Source organism: Syngnathus leptorhynchus, chromosome 16, assembly GCF_054491065.1.
Source record: "Syngnathus leptorhynchus isolate UIUO chromosome 16, UIUO_Slep, whole genome shotgun sequence".
In the NCBI taxonomy this organism is placed as follows: Eukaryota; Metazoa; Chordata; class Actinopteri; order Syngnathiformes; family Syngnathidae; genus Syngnathus; species Syngnathus leptorhynchus.
Window position 1 is genome coordinate 1,883,312 of NC_141210.1, and position 22,472 is coordinate 1,905,783.

General features: G+C 38.1%; 1 protein-coding gene across 4 annotated transcripts in view; it reads right to left on the bottom strand.

Annotated features, from left to right (window-relative positions):
* The window catches only part of rbfox1 (RNA binding fox-1 homolog 1), a 66,380-nt gene that overhangs the window by 22,612 nt on the left and 21,296 nt on the right, over nucleotides 1–22,472 (bottom strand). For all 4 annotated transcript variants that reach the window (XM_085934548.1, XM_085934547.1, XM_085934546.1 and 1 more), the window contains one exon: nucleotides 20,845–20,885. In XM_085934548.1, the coding sequence (XP_085790674.1) occupies nucleotides 20,845–20,871 (27 nt within the window). In that variant the 5' untranslated portion in view covers nucleotides 20,872–20,885. The remainder of the gene's footprint in view (nucleotides 1–20,844; nucleotides 20,886–22,472) is intronic.

Consider the following 22,472-nt stretch of genomic DNA (forward strand, 5'->3'; position numbering starts at 1 on the left):
GCACCAAACCCAAAATATTTGTTTAAAATACCTGACTTTCACATCCCTGTGCGTGTAGATGGAAATTGAAGAAGAGAGTATACAATTTAATTTCTCCTTGAGGGATACTAAACGACTCTTCTTTTTCCATCACTGAGAGAAGGACCCTGACAATTGATATTTTCTTAACCGAGAAATTCTCTTTGCCCATTCGTACCATTTTATGTAGCAGGCACAGAGCATGGAGGTGCAAAAACAAAACAAAACATTGTGTTTTGATATTAAAACAGAATATCCAAGTATGAGAACTCAATACCTCTCATTTATAGAATTTTTATTTATTTCAATTTTTCAGCTCCTGACCGTTTATAATAATGGGTTATTTTATTGTAAACAACCTCCTGAGTATCAATCTGTATTCTATACTGCAGAGTTATTATGGAGTTTTCCTTTTCACCGTTAATTAGAAAAAACAACAATAGCTAACTAGCTCACAAACAGTAACCATTGCAGTAAAAAACAATTGTGCCATGTTTGATCAAATGAAAGTGACATGGCAGTCCTACATAGTTGACACGAGTTCAACATGCTGTAAATGAATGCGTGTTTATGTGTATGTGGGTGCATGCCCTTGCGTGTTACGTGTGTGTGTGTGTGTGTGTGTGTGTGTGTGTGTGTGTGTGTGTGTGCGCGCGTTAATATCAGCCTTGACTCCAGCTACTTTCTCCTTTAGTGAATCTGTCACTTCCAATTTTCTCTGACACAGTGCTAAAATGGGCCCATATACTTCCCAACACAGGCAAGATTTTATTTGCATTATTTACATAATTCCTTCCTATAGTTCATCCTTCTCCTGTCTTTCACAACTAAACTGAATCATCTCCAACACACAACCATCAGCATTACCATGTTTCTGATTTGAATACATTAAAGCATAACATACATGATCTGGATTATCTTTGCAGTCAGAACACATTTAGAACAAATCAAGGACACAGACGCTCAAATCGGAACTATCCACTTTGGAGAATTACAATTAGTTATGGTTTACAAATGATGATACAGTAACTGGAAGTTAGGGAAACAACTCAATGACTGATTGATCAATTATTTAGAGTACATTATTTATATGGTGCATTTTATAGATTTTTATTGGTAGCTAGTGGAGGGAGGTCAGAATTAGGATTATGTGCTCCCTTTTACAAGCTCCAGCATTTTGGAATAGCTGCAGATGCTCGAGAGAGGACTGGCTGACTCCGAAAATAAAGTGCAGTAGTCTAGCGAAGACATGGATCGCTGTTGCTTTAGCTGCCTAAAATGGAAGATGCTGGATTTAACAACAGCACTGGTCTGGCGCTCCAATTTAAAATCACTGTCCAATATAAAACCTAAGTTTGACACTGTTGGTTTAAGATAAGACTCCAGAGAGCCCAGATCAACAGGGTTGGATGCACATGGGCCACTTGGAATGAAAACCATTATTTCGGTTTTGTCTTTATTGAAATTGTTGAAAAGATGACAAAAGGTTTTTTTCTTGAAACAAGTGTGAAGATTGCTTGAAATGTAACTTATGCCACATAAATAAGGAATGTGGAGCTTCTGAGTTTGCATGGCTTCCCTCTGGGTGTTCCAGCTTCCCAAATCAGCTATGTTAGGTTAATTGAAGACTCTAAATTGCTTGTCTGTCTCTGTGACGGACTGGAGAGCCGTTTGCCTTTCAACCTTTCGTCAGCTGGGATAGGCTCCAGCCCCTCTGTGACCCTACGCAGGAGGTGCGGAATAGATGATGGATGGATGGGTTAATTGGACAATTCTCCAAAGTGACGCTGTCTAAAAGCTTCAATACCCAATGTTGATTGGTTTTCGGTACATGTGACTTTTTAAAAAGCAGCTTTTGCAGTGCGAATTGACACCCCCCCCCAAAAAAAAATGATGGGGTCTTACCTTTTTATAAGGTCAAACAGTTCCATCATGTCCAGCAGAGAGAAAAACAAATAATACGTTAGTATTTTATTACATGGTACGGCATGACACTAGAGAATATATATTTTTTTATAATCCACACACACACATACTGCATCACTGTGGTGGCTAATGTGTGACAGAGGTGAAAACAGATGGGGAGCAGAACCAGCCGCTCCAACTCTTTCATCCCTCATCAAACTATTAATTCATCCCCACTCACACACATGCACAAACGCACACATGAATATTAATCGTGGGTCTGCACACACTTCTTTGCCACAACATGGCTGAGCCTGATTAAAGCCAATTGTTGACATAATTAACATATGGATCGAGCCCCGTCTCCAGTTAAGCAGTCACAGGATTTTTTTTTTTTTCCAAGTCAGGGGCTCCCCCAAAACAATATAATCGTTTTTCTGGATTCTGTTTGGAACGAACGAGGCCACGGAGCATGAATTAAAGGTGAAATACGTTGACTGGCTCATTTGTATTTTCAGAGGTCAGAGGTCAATTTCACCACTGATTAAACCAGTGAAATACCTCACTATGCTACTGTACGAACAATAAACATTACTGAATCTAATGGAAGCTGAACTGGCTCAATAAAAACATTTACATAACAGTTGAGAAATTGATCACACTCTCTCTCAGGAAATAGATAAGATTCAATTGTTTTTCATTTGACTCCAGTATAATAATCACACATTATTATTTGAATTAAAAGCATCATGACCATCTCTGTTACATTTACATAAATTCCATTAGCACAGATGAAGGCTAAGAATATGAAAAAAAAAAAAAAAAAACACGCAGAAGTGAAGATGGAATGCCGCTACACACAATTGTCAACATGTTCTTTCATTCTTTATATGACTGTCAAAAAAGATATAATTCAAACATAAGAGGCAGATGAGTGGGCTTCAATTTATTACATGTCACACGTGGTGGAGTGTGCGCTTGCGTTTGATCCCACCGGTATCTGTTCATCTTCCTAAGAATGTTAACGACTCAAAAATTATACTGTGCTGTTGATAAACATTTTTTTGATGCAAGCAACTGAGCAAAAGGGTGTAACTATATAAAAAAACAAGAACGAGCCATGTTGAAGAACCTGTGATAACGTTACACACAATTTTTTTACCCCAAATCTATAATTAGCGAAAAAGATTAGGAAAGAAAGAAAACACATCCACACAACGACTGCACATGCGCACATTCTCACAAGACGGTCAGAAATTCCGCTTCAGGAAAATGATCTGTGTGTATGTGCGTGCATGTGTGCTACTCCTTTGCAAAAGTGCTTGCATCGGCAGGTTCACCCTGAGAGCCTCTCAAATCAAATGACCAAGAATAATGTGCAGAAAACTGCTGAGGTTGGCAAGACTACACACACACACACACACACACACACACACACACACACACACACACACACACACACACACACACACACACACACACACACACACACACACACACACACATGCAGACATTTTTGCAGCAGTTTTCCCCTTTTTGTTTTATTTCCTCTCGTCTCTTTCATTCCTCCTAGATTATCTTTCATCCCCTTTCATCGTTTATTGCGGTATTGGTTACATTAAAATCCACATGTTTTTGAAAGACATCTGACCCAATTGTGAAATGTGTTTTTGTCTGAATAAAAAAAACAACAACCAGACAATTGAGCAAATAATGCCTTAAGTATTTAGAATGCAGTGCAAAATAATGATCTTACTCATTAAAACACAAGTAACTGAATACCATCTGGGGGTTACAAAATACTGTATATTTTTGCAACAATGACTATTTGTGTGTGTGTGTGTGTGTGTGTGTGTGTGTGTACGTGCACACGCACTGGTCCTGGGCCACTGACTAGCACAGCGCAGCATTGTGGATGCTGTATAACAAATAGGACCTGTCAGCCTAGGCGGGGGAGAGCGAGAGACAGCACAGATGATTGATTACTACAGTGTGTGTGTGTGTGTGTGTGTGTGTGTCTCCTTTGCCCCCCCAACACACACACACACACACACACACACACACACACACACACACACACACACACACACACACACGGACCTTGCACTAAACAGAGGCGCTGATGTCAACACTTTGTCCCTTAAAACTAAGAAGTGTTAGAAATTGCCCGAGAGTGTTTTTTTTTTTTTTTTTTTTTTTTTGGATTGGTCCATATTGCATAAAATTAAGAGGAATGCAAATCTGTTTTTAAAGCACAAACATGCATTCTTACCCTATTTGAGCATGGATGGAAAGAAAGGTTCCAATCTTGCTTGAGTCTATTTTTATTGAATGAACTTTAAATTGCTCATAGCATTTTGCAGATATGAATAATGTTGAGAGAGCTGATTGAAAAAGGAAATCTAGACACAACAATCTAGTGTAGCCTAGATATTATATGAATATCAATCCATCTAGTTTCTATCTTAAAGAACCAAAGTGTAAGTGGCAAACGTTTTACTTTCAACAACTCAATAGCATCACATCATTACTATCATTTTTTTGGGGGCATATTTACTATTCCCTCAAGTTGCTTGGTAGGAATAAGATGATTTTTTTTCAAACATTAGGTTGTCAGATCGTAAAAGTTCCATTGTCCTCTTTGATTAGAATAAGCGAAATGTATGCAATGTGTTAATATTAAAGGCTGATAATGTTTGGCTGATGACGTCATTGCTCCGGAACATAATTGTATGGTCTGTAAGCGCCTAGCTTTGCACACTGCAATTAATCAAAGCGCAGATTTAATGAGCACACACATTATAAACACAACATTGACACGCAGTCACAGAAACACACATTCAGTAGTTGGGAGAAATCAATCAATGACGGAGATAGTCCGACTCCGTCGGTCTCTTGCTCTTTGTGTGTTTGTTTATCTCGCTCTGTCTCACTCTGTGCTCACTGTGATAAGTGGGTTAAGCTCCTTTGGGTTAATTAGACTGTTTCAAATGTGACTAATTTGCTAGACGTTGGCCCCATAATATGCTAAATGACCTGCATGTGTGTGCATCAGCTTGCAGGTTGCCCTTTTCTACATCATTTGTGTTTTTTGATGAGTAAGCAGGGCTCGAGTGACTTTTGAAAAATGAAAACCTTTGAATCAAAACACAATTACAACAATGGAAAGCCGTTCACCGAGATGCACGTGATGTCTATAAACGAGCAAAAAAAAAAAAAGAAATCTCGGTCCCGTAACGGACATGAAGAAGAGATCAAAAACTTCTGAAAATGGAAGCGATACCGCATTAAGTAAGATTGCGTTGAATCAGCTGAATATATCTAATTCTTGTCCATAAATAATAAATTATGATACAAGCCATTTTCTAAATTAGCTGTGCACACTTCCAAATATCAGTGAAAGAGACAGAAATCTATTTTCTTGGGGTGTGTATTTGTTCAATATTTCAGGCAAGTGTCGTGTGTGTGTGTGCCACACTCACACACACTCACTCATCTCTTCCCCTCCCAATACAGAACAACCATACAGAACTACACTTTAATAAACGTAATCTCATCACTGCCGCCATGGTCCAAAACATAAAAGGGCAGCAGTAGGTTATTATTAAATTCCTAAAATAATGTAATAACGCAGAGTGTGAGGCAGCAAGAGGGAGAGAGAGAGATGGAGGGAGTGAATTAATATCCCTGAACTGCAGAGCCAACCCACAAAAGGCCACAGATGGAATGTTAAACAGTTTTCAGATCGATGTCAGTGAACACAACTTAACTAAACCATTTGTTCAGCCGTGAGAGATGTCAATACACCCGTGAGAGTCCTCCGTGTCTGTGATTTCCCTCAAGTTGCATGAAGCCACCCGAGCACTCACACACTCCATACGTCCAATGCACATAAAAAAGGCTCTTCCCTACTTCTGAGAACAGTTCCAATTATTCCTCAGAGCCATCTTCCATCACTGAATGTCAAGTATCGAGTGCCACGAGATCCGACATACCCGAGCGCACCTCGGCGATAGCCTGAGTGCAAAAGGAATGTGTGGGTGGATTAACTAAAAGAAAAAAAAATAAATGGTGGATTCAATGGAACACATAAGTCAGATATTTGGATTAATTTGGGAAGAAATCATTCAATACATTGTCTCTCTTGCTCTCTTTTTAGAGGTCCGTTTTAAAACAACTAAATAAAAATGAGATGAGCTTTATGTCAATAGTGTTATAAAATAATCAAATAATGACCATATTTTTTATTATTGTAGCGCCATTGTAAATAAAAAAGTCCAGTGGTCCCATGCCTCGCCAGCTTCATTTACATTTTCAGCCAAAAAGCCAAGACTAAGACAAGAGAGGCAACTGCTGACTGCTATGTTTGTACTGCTGACTCAACATTCTTATGGCAATATGTAGATCTATTGCTCCATTACGGTAATCAGCCAGATGCATTAGTCACATGAACGTTGTCTCGGTAACAGGATACCTCCTTTATGTTGATGAAACAATAAAATACAAACTTGGCAGATCGTGTATGTAGTATGAGGTTGGAGAACTTTGCAAAAACTGCAGGTTAAAAAAATACAAAAAAAAAAATGAGCACAATTTAATGATTTGACTTTTATTTTAAGGCGACTTGACTAGCTAGGATGTTTACGCTGATGATACCCGCGTGATGCCAAGTGAACCAGAATGCTAGTTGTTGCCTGCGGTTGTGAATAAAAGCTCGTACCCCTTTGCCATCTGTTTGAACCTCTTAATGCACAATATGACACATGCTTTCAATGTGAAAGGAGTGCAGCCAAAGGTCTTTTATTATTTGCAAGCAACACAAATTCCCATCATGGTTGAAATTCTGCTGTGGTGGACTCCAGAATAAGGCCAAGTTTCCCTGTCTGGTCAATTTGTGCAAACATTACCTGGCGGTCCCGTAGCAAGCATACCAAGCAAGTGATTTTTTTATTTATTTTTTGCTGGAAATATCACCACACAACACAAGCCTGTACTGTACTGATAAAAATATCAATAAGTTATGCTACTAATCAATCATGATTCAACTTTTATTACATAAGTCGACTAAAAAAAGATCTGAAATCTGAGATCCGAAATGATGCGATGTCAATTTATACACATTTAAAATGAACTTGTCAAAACTGTAAATGTAGCATTTCTTTCAAAGCTAATTGAGGATGATTCGATACATATCTCATTTTTTAAAGAATGATTTGATGCACTCAAACCATTTGAATCAAAAGCGATTTTCTGATTCAATTTGGTTTTTTTTGTAACACAGCTAGTATTATTCCTAGCGATGTAGCGTCAAATGTTGCAATGGAGCTGCGATGACAACCTGCTCTAACAATGACAAGCCGACAGTGGTTAAACATAGCTCAAGAAGTGACTGGCAGTGTTACGGAAAAGTCTAAATTGGGAGAAGACCGGATCAAGCTGATCTCCTTTCACATCCATATCCAAGTGAATTGTCCTCCCCAAGTTTTTGCTTGAACTTTTTGTAAAACCTAAAAAATGAAAACCAGTTTTCAGCAAATACTACTGCCGCTAATGTGGCCTCAGACAAGAAGGCACAACACAAGGTTATGCATGGAAAAGTCAGGATAAGGGGCAAAAAGAAGAGAATAATCCATATTGGTCAGGTATAGAGTCAAGAAAAAAGTGCAGTAATATAACTGCAAGGACATGAAAATCAAACAATGACAGTCCAAAAATATAATAAAATCAATAGTCCAATCTATAACGGTGAAACCGACCATCCATCCACCCACCCATTTGAGGTCAAGGGGTCAGGGTTAGAGCCCATCACTTCTTAGTTGTATATCTGTGAATATATTATTATTTTGCCATTATGAGGCCCTTTCTCTGTCTGTTTTTTGTTGTTTTATAATTTAAAGTGTCACAAATGCAGATCATATTAGCATTAGCACAGTTAGCACTGTTCTGCCTAACGAATACCATCACTTCCATAAAGCCTAATGGTGGCAGCATCATGCATTGGAACTATTTCTTGCTCAAAGAGGAGGGAATTATGAAAACTAAAAAAAAAAAAAATATATAGCCAATGTTTTTGTAGTAGAATAATACTTCCGGTTTGTGGGTCAACGTGAAAGGAGATACGTTGTGACTAATCATCAGTATGATGTAAGTAGCAGACAACAACCAACATAACACAAAACCAAGTCGTCTCATTCTGGGGGCAGAAAGGAAACCATTTGACTGGTCGTAACAGAGATTTGGAATAAATGACTAATACGGTCATCGGAGGACTCGTACATCCCCCGAACGCTTTGAGCAGCGCACGTAAGCGAGCGAATGACTGAGCAAACCAGCAGGCTGGCACTTTTCTGTGGTGTGTTTCTTCAGCCTGTAAGGCACGCTGTGACCCAGATAGCATAAAGGATTTCACGCATTTGGAATCCCTCTAAATTAAAGACGCTCACTTCTCTTTCTTCTGTCTTTTTCTTCTCTCTTCTCCATCCTGGCGAGAACAGAGAAGAGGATGCGTGAGCGGAGGATTGAAACGGTTCCGTGGATGGACGGAGAAGAGAACACATCTTCCACCCCTCCTCCTCCTCCTCCTCCTCCATCCTCTCTTCTTACTAAATCATCAAAAGGAGTTAAAATGCCAACAGACATAATGAGGTTGTGGAGTCTACCACTCCCCCACCCCCATTTTTTCATTTCCATGCAGCTTCCCTCTTCTGTTATCTTTTTGTGACTCTTCTTCATGCATTTCCTCCGACAATGCCAGGTTCAAACACGAAAAACAATAATCGGATCTCCAACTAAACTTCATCCATAAAATGTATTTTGAATCATGTATACGTAAAGCCTTTTAACCTGCTGTCACTTTTTATAATCGCTCCTGACGATGACACATTTGAAATTGTTTTCCGTAATATGGAGCGTATGGTCACTTGAGTCTGAATAGTCATAAAACCGACGTTAGTAGAGCCTTTGGAAATTGGAATGAATAATTCAGGTGATGTAGGAACTGACCATCTTTAGAATAAAATTGCACCTATCCTTATTCTGCTCATCATTAGGGTCACGAGTCTATCCCGGCTGACTTATTACGAGGGAGGGGCTGGCTACATCCTGGACTAGATGACAGCCAAGGGAAGACCCAGAATACATTTATGTTGATAATTATATCAATGTTCATATTTAAAGTGATTTGGGGTCTTTGTCTCATTCAAAACGTTTTGTGATTATCATGGTGTGACAGACTCCATCCATCCATCCATCCATTCCATTCACGTAGAACAAGTCCATAACCTGTTTTATTCAATCAGTTTTGTTTTAACAAATATTGTGTTATGCCAAATAATAATAATACATCGTACCACTATGTACCTGGCTTTTTAAGCAGTCAGTGGAAATGTATTTTTGAACAAAGAAGAGTGAAAAGTAAGTTGCCTTTGGCCTACTTCTGTATTTTCCCTCTTCTAATCCCCTTTCTTCATCCTTTCCCCATCGCTCGTCCTATTCCCCCTCTCACTCTCTTTCCATCTTCCACTCCAGTCAAGCGTGCAGTGCTAGCGTGTCGTTACATGAACACACCAATCGTCTGTGTATGACTGTTGTGGAGTAGCGAGAAAGAAATGAGCAAGTGCAATGAAAGGTGAATGTGAGTATGTGTCAGTGAGTAATATATGATGTGATGTATGGAATTAGCTATCTAACTCCACTTGAAAGATAAGCATTTCAAATTAAATATGAAACCCTTATGTGTCATTTCAGATTATGGGTCACAAGTATGCTTCTTTCTTCTGCATATGTGAAATATTTAGGCTTTAGAATTAAACTATAGGCGCTGAGCATCACATGACCTGACTCCTTATATATTAATATAAAAAAAAAAAGAAAACCTCCACATACACACACAAGCTGAGCTCTGAGGTCCACTAACCAGAATCTTTAAGTGACTTTTGGACATGTCTTAAGAGATTGCACTTTCCAGTTGGGAGCACCTAATCTTTTCGAATAGTTTGTCTCAAGTATCTGGACTCTGCAGACCCCTAAATAGAAGCTAAGACCCAGGCAACATTTTTCAATGCTTCATGTCTGTTTCTGCTTGAGTGGTTCTAAATTAATCTTCATTTGAAAAAGCACATTTCGGAATGAAATTGTCTCACAAGGTGTTTTATTAGATGAGCAAAACTTTTGGGGCTATTCGTACATGTTCTGGTCTTGTAGCTTTGACATCCACAAAATAAAAGCAAATCAACCATTAAGTCCTATGATTGATTTGATCTATTTCAAGTTGATCATTTCCCAAACATTTTCACTCGCAGTCTTTTCAGAAAAATTCTACCCAACGTCGTAAACATTGGTCAGAAATCAGATTACGCCAATGACACCAAACAAACAAATTTGGGACAGCAACACGCGATACTTTTTTTAACTCTACCTTTCTTTCGTTTTTAACCGTGCGCCGACAAAGGAAAGGAGGGGGATTGCTATACATAATATTATGGAGATGATCCCCAGGCCCTGCTCTGTATGGAAATATTGGACTAGACACACACAATTCAAGATTTCATGTTACCTGTATTTTCTGTAGCTGCACACATACTGATTATTGTAAACAAAAATCAATAAATCTACTTTAAAATCTGCCCATGTTTCCTCATGTAAAAACCTATTTCATTTCAAGCAATTTCATCTTCCTGTGTGGCGAAGATAGCCCCCGCCCCCCGCCTCCCCCCCTGCATATTGTCCCTTAAATTTAACGCTCCACTGCAATTCCGGTCTGGCGTCTTGTATGACAGTCGAGGCGTTATTTAGTGTCATCCTTTAATCTGGTGCCAGCCAATGTACATTTAAGTAAACATTTATTCAAAAAGGTTTTAAAGGCTTGTTAAGAAACAAGCAGATGATATCAACACATTAAAAATGTAATAAATGTGAAGTGCAAAATGTAATTCTCTGTATCAGTGAGTGGGATTTTTTTTATTGGGTAAAAGTTGCTGCGCGGTATTATATGGGCTTAAAAAAAACATGATAAAATCCCTTCTGTGATTTTATAAATAGAACATGTTTGTTATAAAAATAGAAACGAGGGTGGCGGGTATTATTAAATTCAGTTCAGTCAATGCTTGCAGGTAAAAATAGTACTCAACAAAAAAAACCCCACAATTGAAACACCTAGACAGTGTTAACAAATGCTCACTCATTTGCACACTCACAGCTTGCAACATGGATGAAAGTGCTGGACAAAAGAATAAGACGAATGGCATAAAGTTACTTCAGGAGCCATTTTCTTCTTTTACCAGATTGCTTTTTTTCCATCCCAGGGTGCTGTTAAAATGCACCCGCCCCCACCCGTTTCCAAATGCATAGGCAAATTCCCAAAATGTCAGGGCAATGGGAAAGTGGGTCAGAAAATTCATCGCATGAACATCAAATCATTTTGGGAACACAATGACAACAAAAAGTTGGATTTGCTGAAAGGAGTAAAGTAATAGTGTATTGTAGCGCCATAATCGTGTTTGCATGTTGTGAAAAATCTTGCTGCATCCACAGTATTTAATATATACTAATAACAGCTCTACATGTTAGGCATTTTTAATTTTATACTCTATACTGAGTTTTCATGATTTGACAGCTAGTCTGTGAAGTACCTGAAAATTCAAGCAAGCAATTTAGGTGGGGTCAGTCGGCCTATCGTGCATGTTTTTTGGGGGGAATGTGGGAGGAAACCGCAACACCCAGAAGAAACCCACGCAGGCACGGGGAGAACATGCAAACACCCCACAGGAAGGCCAGAGCTGGAATCGAACCCATCACCTCTGAACTGTGCAGCCCATGAAAGGAGGCAATGTGTAAAAAAATAAAAATAATAAATCAATAAATCTTCACTTGTTTTCAAAACAAAAGTGTACGTAGGGCGGTCTGAAGTGGAAGCATGTTTATATTAGTTGTTAAGCTCCATACTTGAATTCAATTATGTTAAAAGGTCAAAAGCAATAAGAAGTGGATTTACCACATCACCAGACAAACAAGATTCGGAATACAAAGTGCAGCAAAAAAACATTCTCTCAAATTTGAAACTTGTAAACCTCAGGAATTCATTTGCCGGACACTTATGGGCCAAATGCCTACAGGTGACTGTATTTTTTGTCAATAAATGATTTTGACTAATAGATTCTGTGATACCCTAACCTCCCTCAAGACTTCTAGCAGAGAGGGCCTGTCTGAATGGAATTCATCACGACTACTATCTGTCCAAAACATTCCCTCATAACGTGACAGCTTCTTTATACAACTATTCAGCATACAGACAGACCTCACAACAAGAAAATGAAATATTTTTTTCTATAATCCTTCTCGCAGACAAATAAATAGATGGGGAAACCAATACCAGTGGCGGGGGAAATATTTCAAGTTATATATATTTGTAGTTATTTTAATCCACTGATCTCAGCATATAAAACCATAAAAATCAAGATGCCAAATGCTCTAAATTCATTATCAAAGTCAGCACAAATAGTTCAGTCTTTTGCAACTGGAAGTGATTTATCGGCATAAAAAAAGTGATGGATGCTAAACTGCATAGCGCCATCTACTGGGACTCATAACAGGATATGATTGATTTGTGGCCTTAGTCACGGTGAGGCCCTTCAGGAACACAGGCAGCCTACTTGATGTGGGAGGGGGAAAAAATAAAAATAAAAAAATCACATCCTCAGTTACGACCATGTTTACATTCCACACCATCTTCATTTAAATACTACATGTGAAATGTCTCATTTCACAAATTGTATTTACATATTCACTTGGTTTGAATGAAAGACAATGAACACGCACACAAAAATAAATGCGTCAACAAAAGGCTCATGACAATATGATACAATTTGTAGTTGTTGTTTTTTTATTGTGGAAAAACAAATGTAATTTGTTGGAACAGTTTGTGGCTGATGAGATTTGAATAATGATGTACATTCAAACCATTAGCTAGGTTACATTAACATTGAAATGAAATCAAATTAATTTCAAACAATGTGATAAAAGACAAAAAATAATGCATGAAAATCAAACCATAATAGACACAAATAACAAATGCAAATGAAATTCATAAATTCATAAAAACGAGTTTCTAGTTTCGAATTATACATACGTACAACCATAGAATGTATTTTACAGCAGTCAATAATCTCTGTCCAGCATAAATAATGTAAATTAACTTGGATCATATCAGTGGATTTTTGATTAAAATAATCTTAATACTTCAAGATCTATGTAAAATACAATCCTTTATGATCAAAATAATTTGGGAATTGGAGAGAATGAACTAAAAAAAAAAAATCTCATTCCATCTGCAACTGGACCTTTTTACATAATTCCACCTTTCCTTTTATATGTCCCATCCTACCATCCTGAACAATTAATTCAGAAAACAAAATCTATCCAATAGTATAGACTTTTAACATGTAACGTGAATTTTTACATCAAATTTTCTTCAATTATTTATGTCTGTTTGTTGATTCATTACTGTCTCAACTCGCTAGCTAGTCTTGCATTCTTTTGCTCAGTCAAACTCAATCACACAGTTCTTCTTTCCAATCCTACTTTTTGATGTCCAATAGCAGCAGAGAGCAGCATGCATACAAGACACACACTCACCTGCTGTAAATACATAAAGGTGAGGGCGGCGCAGGACAATTGAGGACAGGCATCCACGTTGGGTAACGCCACACATGTTCCTCCGGGATGCTGCATGTTCCCCCCCCCCGCCCCTCAAGATGAACACAACACAACCCCCTCAACACACCAATTCTGATCTCAACGGCAAAGGAGTGCCAAGAATGAGCAAAGAAACAAGAGAAAAAGAAAAAGCTGGGACTTCTAGGGAGTCAGCTGAATGATGGAGCTTCAAGGGAAGCAGCAGCCAGTCCCATGCGGTGGAGTACCAAGTGCTTTCTGCTCCACGAGAAGGCGGGACCAGGGATGGCAAAGAGAGGAAGCGAGCCAGCGAGAGAGAGAGCGAGAGAGAGAGAGTATGAGCGAGAGCGCACACTGTACCGCAGTGTATGTGATTGTGTGAGAGGCTTAATGTGAGTCTGACACAGTGCGTGTGTGTGTGTGTGTGTGTGTGTGCAAGCCAGCAGTCAATGTGACTGCGATTGCTGGAGCGTGAGGAAAGCCGAAAATGATGTGTGCGTGCACGTGCATGTGTATTATGACTGCACTGTATGTGTCAGAGAGTTCAGCTGTGTGCATTTGTTGCTGGGAAAAAAAAGAAAATGCTGATTTTTGCTCATTCTCTTGATGAATTGAAGTTGTGTGACATGTTACTGGAGGCGATCAAGGATGCTGACTGCAGCCCTGACACAAGCTCCGCTCTCGCTCGCTCACTCTCTTTCTCTCAGAAAGACGCCTAGTGGTGTTCCTCCACTTACCCTTTTGCCCTGGATTAGAAAAGTGCCATTCTGCGAGAGTCTTTTTTTTATTTTTTTATTTTTTTATTATTCTTTCAGCAATATTTATAAAATAGAAATCACACTTCTGTCATCAGATCAAAAGTGTTTTGACATCTGACGGGCATTTGTTTGAGCTTTTGTGCTGAAGCGCATACCCGGCCGGCGGGCCGGCTTCATTTAGCGCTGACATGCAGTGCTGAGCGGAACTGAGCAGAGCAGAGCGAGCGCAAGGCCAAACCGCTGTAGACACTTAGACAGGTAGAAGTGGTGCAAAATTAAATACAGCGTTGTCGTAAAGTTGAAAAAGCTGAGCTGGCCCGATAAAAATAGGAAAAAGAGAATTTCAGCCTCTGAAAATGCCAAATAACAATTTTTGAATGAAAGATCAGAACCAGAATCGAACCCTGCACCTCAGAAATGTGTTTACCAGTGTTCCACAACTAAAATTCAAATCATTTTCAGGACTTGGCATACTTTTACATGATCGGTTTTACATCCCATCCATCATTTCTTTTTATCTTGTTCAGGGTCACAGGAAGCTGAAACCTGTCACACTTGACTTTGGGTGGAAGGCAGACAAGATTGTGCATTACGTTCTTCTAGATCAAATTATTTGTATGTATGCGAGTGACGGATGTGAAGGTAATGTGGGAATTCAGTATGATGGGATAAAAGTGCATAACTGCCCAGAAGGTACTTCAATATAAGAGTTAAAATAAGTCAAAATAATATCAAATAAGAGCCCAATACAGTCAAGTAAAGCTCAATCAAAGTTTCAAGTACTCCTGTGGCACATTGTGGGTATAACTCAAAAACAAAAACGGCTCTTTCATCTATTCGTTAAACTGGCGACACGCTCTTTTTTTCTTTTTTTTTTTTTCCTCCTCTGTGCTTCTCCTCTTCCACCTCCAGCCTTTTGGGCACATCTTTATTTTGCAGCCACACAGACACATAAAGCATTAAGCAAGCTTGTAAAGCCATTGGCAGCTTTCTTATCCACACAAACACATTCTCCTTTAGTCAATAACATCCAATTACAATAAACTAAGAAATATTACCATCCCCCCCCCCCAAAAAAAGAAGCAAACATTACCTAAATATATATTTCCTATATTGTCTTGCAGCTACAAACATATTTCACATAAAACCAATGAAATAAATCAAGCCAAGCAGACTGCCTACCACAGCATGTTTAAATAATGCATTGCAAAACCAAACTACAGCATAAAACCTGTCAAAAACAAAAAGGAAACCATGAGCAATTTAGCATAGCTATCATCACTGTTTGAAATTAAGAACTATAAAAGACCCATTTGAAAGATGTCTATTAAAAAAAAGCCTCTTAATTTCCCAATCTATTGATTTACTCATCACTAATAATACCATCATTGAAAATGTAAAATAAATACCTCAGCAGAGCTTTGGAAAAACAACTGCCCTTTCTCTAGCACTCCCAAGGTTCTTATTCAATGCGCTTCTTCCTAAGCACAGTTTTTGCCGTAAGCAACTTTTTATAGCAAAACATTTTCTATTAAAAATCGAGCCCGCCTTTTGTTATTATATTAGTCTGTCTTGATTGAAACATACTTTCAAGGGTCAGACATAGCCAGTGGTAAAGTCAAACCTTAGTTTTCAAAAGATCCTTTAGAAATGTATATTTCTGATTCATTGGCATCCACATACACAAGATAAGCACCATGATTTTCCTCCATAGGTCTGACCTAGACCTAACCCTTAAGTATCAAGTAGTTTAAGATCAGGAAATCTGGATGGAACACTGATTAGCACGTTTGTCTCACCGTTCAAAAATACAAAATTCTATTCCACATTTTCTAAACAAAAATTTCAAAGCAATGCAAAATGTTCTTTCACTTCTGGTAAATATTTAACCATCGATTGTAGTTCTTGGGGAAATATCCTATTAAAACCCAATAAATGAAAAGAAAACTGAGTACTTAGATAAGTAAAACACTCAAACACTGCAGTATTCACACCATGGAAGATGAACCTTCAGGTCCAGACCAAGCTAGGTATATGCTGGTCTAGAAGCCAGAAGTTTTTTTTTTTTAATTGCTAATGTGTCAATTGCTGGGTTTCCTAAAAGAGTTTTTCCACTGTCCAGAGACAGCAAATATTTCAAGCCAGCTATTCCAATTTAGTCCCATAATTGGCTTTCTGTACAGCGCACAAGTGGCCATATCTCAGGGTTTCCCTCTGTCGCCTTGTAATTAATGCGGGGAAACAGTCTGTTCCTTCAATTAAATAACAGTGGAACAAAACCATGGACTGCCTACTTTTTGTAAAGCAGGCTCAAGGGGAGTGCACTCTGACCCCCACCCCCCCACATAAATATATCAGACACCATATTAAGGGAAAGATACAGACTGATTCATTACAAGCATTATTTTTCTGAAAATAGCTGCCCGATTCTAAGCCGTCTATTTCAGCTTCTTTTTGGAAAAACTTTACCAACATTAATTCATTCGAAAGAAATAATAAAGCTCGCTCCGTATTGTCCGTAGATGTGATTGTGAGGGGTTGCTTGTCTTAAGTGGTTTGGAAGAATGAACAAAGTCAAGAAAGGTACCTTTGAAATAATAAACTGTCTTTTATTTGCTATTTGCTAAATATCTGTTTCAAGTTACACTTAACACAGTAAATGTTTGAAGTAGAGAGAGAAATATGGATGCATGTGCATTTGTCTGTGTTCATTTGGGTGTGCAATTTCTCTTCCTGGGGGAATGTGACATTTTGTTTTCTCCTATACATGAGTGAGCCAATGAAATTGTCAGAACTCCCTTGAATTATGAAAGGCACTTCTTTCCCTCACCTTTACAAATAGAATCGCTTTGAATATACCGCTATACTTTATTATTTACGCATATTCATTTTTTCATTCATAAAAATACATGTTAAATATATTGAATAAATACATTCAATCCTCCCATTTTATTCTTTTTATCCTTTTTTATGTTCAGCGATTGCCAGTTAATCACGTCGGCATATAGAGTTGGCCATTTACAGTTATAGTCACACCTTTGGGCAATTTCAAGTATCCAAATAACTTCATATAAATGTTAATGGAAACTGGGCAAGCGCAGAGGGAACACAAACTCCACATTGAGGGAGGGGGTGGTCGAAGCATCGATTCGAAACTGCAACCTTTGACGGTGACGGCGCTTTTTTTTTTTTTTGTCAGTGTGTTTATTTAAATTCTTTATATTAAAAGTACTGGCGGTTGTCGGCAATGTGGTTTCATAGTAATTGTGTCGTATATGAGCCTGCGAATGTGCATCTATGTGGTCTTTTACCTTCCACGCATGGCAGAGCAAGGCAATTGAACACTAGCTGTGACAGTCATTCTGTGTCCTGGTGGAGCTCAAATGTCAGCAGAAAAGCCTGGAACCTAGAGCTATGGAAAAAAAAAAAAAAAAAAAGTGTTCAACTGACATTTGGCCAGCTTTCATTGAAACACTTTTTTTTTTTTTTTTTTTTTTCCCCCCCACAGTTTTATGACATGTCAATACAGAAAGTCGCAATGCGTGATGCAATATGCATTTGACAGATCTGCTTATTGGACACGGATGTAGAGTTGCTTGAAAAAAAAACTCATTTGTATTTATTTAGTCAGAAGTAGATCTTGTATCTGCCACCTTCTAGTCTCGAGGGCAAATCCTTCAGTTGCATAAATCTAGTCGGAAGAAGGTCTTGACAATGCAGCAGTCTAGTCTGCGAGCAAACTCGCCAAATATATATTTATCTGATCTTTTTAACCTGGGAAAGCTTCAAGTGTGGGTGACATCATGTGACAAAGAGCTTTTATAGATTTTTACTTTTTTATTGTATTTTTAAAAAATATATATATTTTATCATTATTGTTTTTATTAAAGCTTTTATTTATTTTTATTAGAGAGAGAGAGAGTCCACATCCCCTGCCTCACACACAAGCACAGTACCCCTCCCCTTGAGGTGAACTAGCTCCTATTGATTGAATCTGAGGAGGTGAGGAGGAGAGAACTGTTGAGAGCATAGGGGAATAGATTAGCCTCAGCGCTCCCCTAATAGAGGCTATACGTGTGTGTTTGCACATATGTGTGAAAGTACTGATTCGACTTGCGCCAGCTGGAATCCTGTCATTTTACAGGCTCCAATGACTCAAGCACAGCGTGGAAACACTTCAATTGCCATCATAGGTCCAGTTGTGCTGAATGAGACCCACACATGGGAACATTTGGATGTGATTCAGACATATTGCACTTTTTCTTTTTGCTAATTGAATCAGTTTGTCATTATGAGTGGGTCCTATCACAAGCTATTAAATATCATTGTGGTCAAAATAACTGAATCCATATATGAATCGAATAAAAGAGCAAAGTGGTAAACATGGCTGGTGTAGGCTGAATATCCTCCTGGGCCTAGTACACACACACCAAAAAAAAATTCCTTTCTGATTTTTATCTGTGACAGTCTCCACATAAAGATAAAAAAAAAAATCAGACATTTTAGACCATATTGTATGTGTCCTAGCTGCTTCGATAAGATTCTGTGCCACAAAAATAATCCACAAGTGCACACAAAATAAACATGATTAAATTATGTTTTCCAACTGATATATTGCACAGCATTGCCTCATGTTATTTGATGACTCTTGTATTTCATTTCATATTTGCATATTAACGCAGCCGTTCTTCCGGATATTTTCCTATATCGTCCCAAATCAATAACAACAAATACGAGTCATCCCGCCAGTGTATGTCACAACTAAATCTTTTTGACATTTTTATGAAGCAACGCCCCACATCACAAGCAGCTGCTCTCAAATTGAATATTGATTCTAATGATCTCTTCTTTGGCACTGCAACCGCTTGAATCTTAATAAAGCAGCGAGAAATGCAGCCAATTCTCACTTTGCTCCCCCACAAAAAAAATATATATATGCAGACCTCTTGGGAAATTCTCTGCTAATCTGATGGATTTGCTGACTTCTTCATTCATGAAACAAAATCTGTATGAATAATTTCGCTTCATTTCACGTCAACTGTAAATTTGATGACGGGGCTGTAATCGCTATGGGACGTTATGAGATGAAGTACAGATAGAAAAAGGAGCACAAACCTCCATTTAGAGACATAATTGTCAAGTAAAACAGCTTTTTGTTTATGCACATTTAATTGTTGCTTTTGGTCCAACCCCTGGGGCCTTGCCACAGAGAATGGATCAAATTATTATATGCTGGCAAAACACACTTTGCATGTTCATTTAACCGTAAACGGCCAGCAAGTTGGGAAAGTGTCACAAATAAATTCTGTTAAGAGGGACTTTCCACGTAACCGTGTAAATCATTACGTCGTACCTTGCCCCAGAAACATCCATGACTTAAATAGATGATGATGATTCCCTATGCAGAAGCTAGCTCTGCTTTTGGCAATGTTAAATAATTGCCCATTTTGAACTTTAAACACAATTCCTGACTAAATGAAAACGCTAAAAGCTCTGAAATGCTAAATGCAAGCATTTAAAAAGCAAAACACAAAGGCACATTCACAGAAAATAGGAAACTGAAATGGAAACTTGACATGACGTGTCTGTGCTTAGAAAGCTATTGACTAACGAAATATTCAATTTTAAGTGCTCCTTTTTGAAGAAAGAAAAAAAAAATGCCCAAAGGCTCCATAACTAATAAAAACAATTTAGTGTCCAGATCCAAAGTGCAAGTGTAATCTATGCTCTTCTCATTTCCCCCATTATGCTGAAGGAAATACTCATTCATATCTTTATGGCTATAGACAATTACCAAAGAAATTAAATTGGCTGGTAGCTGTGTGTAGAGGGGATTGCAATAAGATGCCATGGCATGAATAATAACACACAAGCTGGAAGTTTATTTTTAGACTCAAAATGTAGCCACAATTTAATGAGAGCCGTGCTGCATGACATCAAAGCCAAAATGAGCTGCTGGAGCTGCATTTTTTTCAGGGGGGGGGGGGGATTGAAAATCGATTAAAAATATATCGAAATAAACCACTTTTATATATTCAGCAATAATATAAAGTAGTTCCCTTAAGGTCTCTGATACATGAAGCCAGCAAAGAGAGGAGAAACCCGACTCATTAAGCGGATATGAGCAAGCTGAACGCAGTCGGCACAAATTTATAATGAGGCCGCCGATTTACTGCTAGTCTCCGTTCTCTTGACAAGTAATTAGACTAAAACACACTCATCATACACATGCCTCCACATACAAGTTAAATCAAAGCCTTAATTTTGAGGAGAAATAATAGCACCAAAAATGTCCTTAACCTACAAATTACTATATGAGCCTCTTGTATTTATTTCTTTGTCTAATTCCAGATACATCGAATGTTTCTGACTTATTATTAATGTTTACTGGGCAGCACTTATTGAGATAAACAGGTTATGTCAGGGCTTCTCTTCCTAATTTCTTTTGGACATACACGTTTGACACACTTGACACCGAGCAGAGTGAACTTACCCTCAGCTGCTCTTGCTCACAGCTCATTAGTTGGCAAAATCCTACAAGAGAAGACAAAGGAGTAAAAGATAAAATGAGTCCAACAGTTGTATGGAAAGAAATCACAGTCTTTAAAAAGAAAAGTCACGACAGCATATTAGTGTGCTTGTATTATAATGAATGCATTGAGAGCTCATTACTGAAAATTGGTTTTATTATGCAAAAAGGATAAATTGTCAATTTTTTCTTATTTTTTTTAAAAATATTTTTACTACACAAAAAGGATAAATTGTCAATGTCAATTTTTTTGGGGGGGAGAGGGTAAACTAATGAAGGTGTATTATTTCTCAAGCAATTTATATCTTCAGGAATCTGGAATCAATGTAAAAATATATTCCTCGCTTGTGAAAGTACCAACACTTTAATTACTTCTTTTCCCTCGTGGCTCTACAGTAATTTACCTGCCAGCAGCACTGATTTAGGAGAGAATAAAACTTTTTGAAACAATTATAGGAGAGCGCATGGGAGGAACATTTAGTGCAGAAAATTGTTCTGATTGCAATCTGATGCTTTGCTTTGGATCATCCAGAGAGACGATTCTTCTCCGGCACATTAAGGCAGTGTTTAAATTGGGTTTAACTGGGGAGACTTTATTCTTATTTATGTTGGATTGTTCATTGTATGCTTCATTTGATACAAATAAAAATTTGCAGGTACTTTCATGAATCTAAAAATCAATAGTCAGGTCTGATTTTATTGGCTCTGCAAAAGAGCAGCTAGAGGCGCTTGCTTTAGCTGCTGATCCATCACAAGATGTGAAAAACAAACAAAACATTTTTGTTTGCAATTTGCTTGTCAATTACAAGCGCTACTTTATCTGATTGGCCTATAATTCATAGAAGAGATTACAATTGTTTGGCAAGTTTACTCCAAGTAGTATTAGGAGCTCTTTTTTTTTTAAACCAAGCTGATGTCATCATTTTTGTAAATCAGGATGAAATAATTAATTTGGACTTCAAGCATCTTTGTAGAGTCACTAAAAGGTTCTGACAAAATATGCTACTCCAGAAAAAACATGTTGGCACTTTCTGAGGCAAAATAGTCTCAAATCAGATCAATTACTGCTGTTTTTTTAATGAAATCATTTTTTGAAACGATTTTTAATGACGACGCTGTGTTGCGCACAATACAAAACCCTCCAGGGGATGAAAGCTGAGAAGCAATGATGGAAAAAAGGGAGGGCAAACAGGAATGAGTGAGAAGATGCTGAATGAGCAGGAATGCTAGCAGTCCCCAGTGGGAAACTATATCTCAACCACTACTCAGCTCATAATGGCCAGTGAGAGGAGCTGAAATGCGATGAGAGAAAGAGAAATTCAAACAACGTTAAAGCCGCGTTAATGCTTCCCAGAGAATTTATTTTATATCGTGTCATGGGACAATCTTCTAATTCCTCCTCTAGATACATTTGTGTTCATGCAAACACTTTGGTGGAAATTGTGGAATTATCCAGTCAGTGAAAGTGGCTGCAGGAAATGAATATTCATTTCCGCATTTTCTATCTGGCTGGTTAACTAACGAAAGGACTTTGCTGCTAAAATTCCTGATGCAGCTGCAGGTGGCAAGAGACATTAGCATACGTGTGTGAT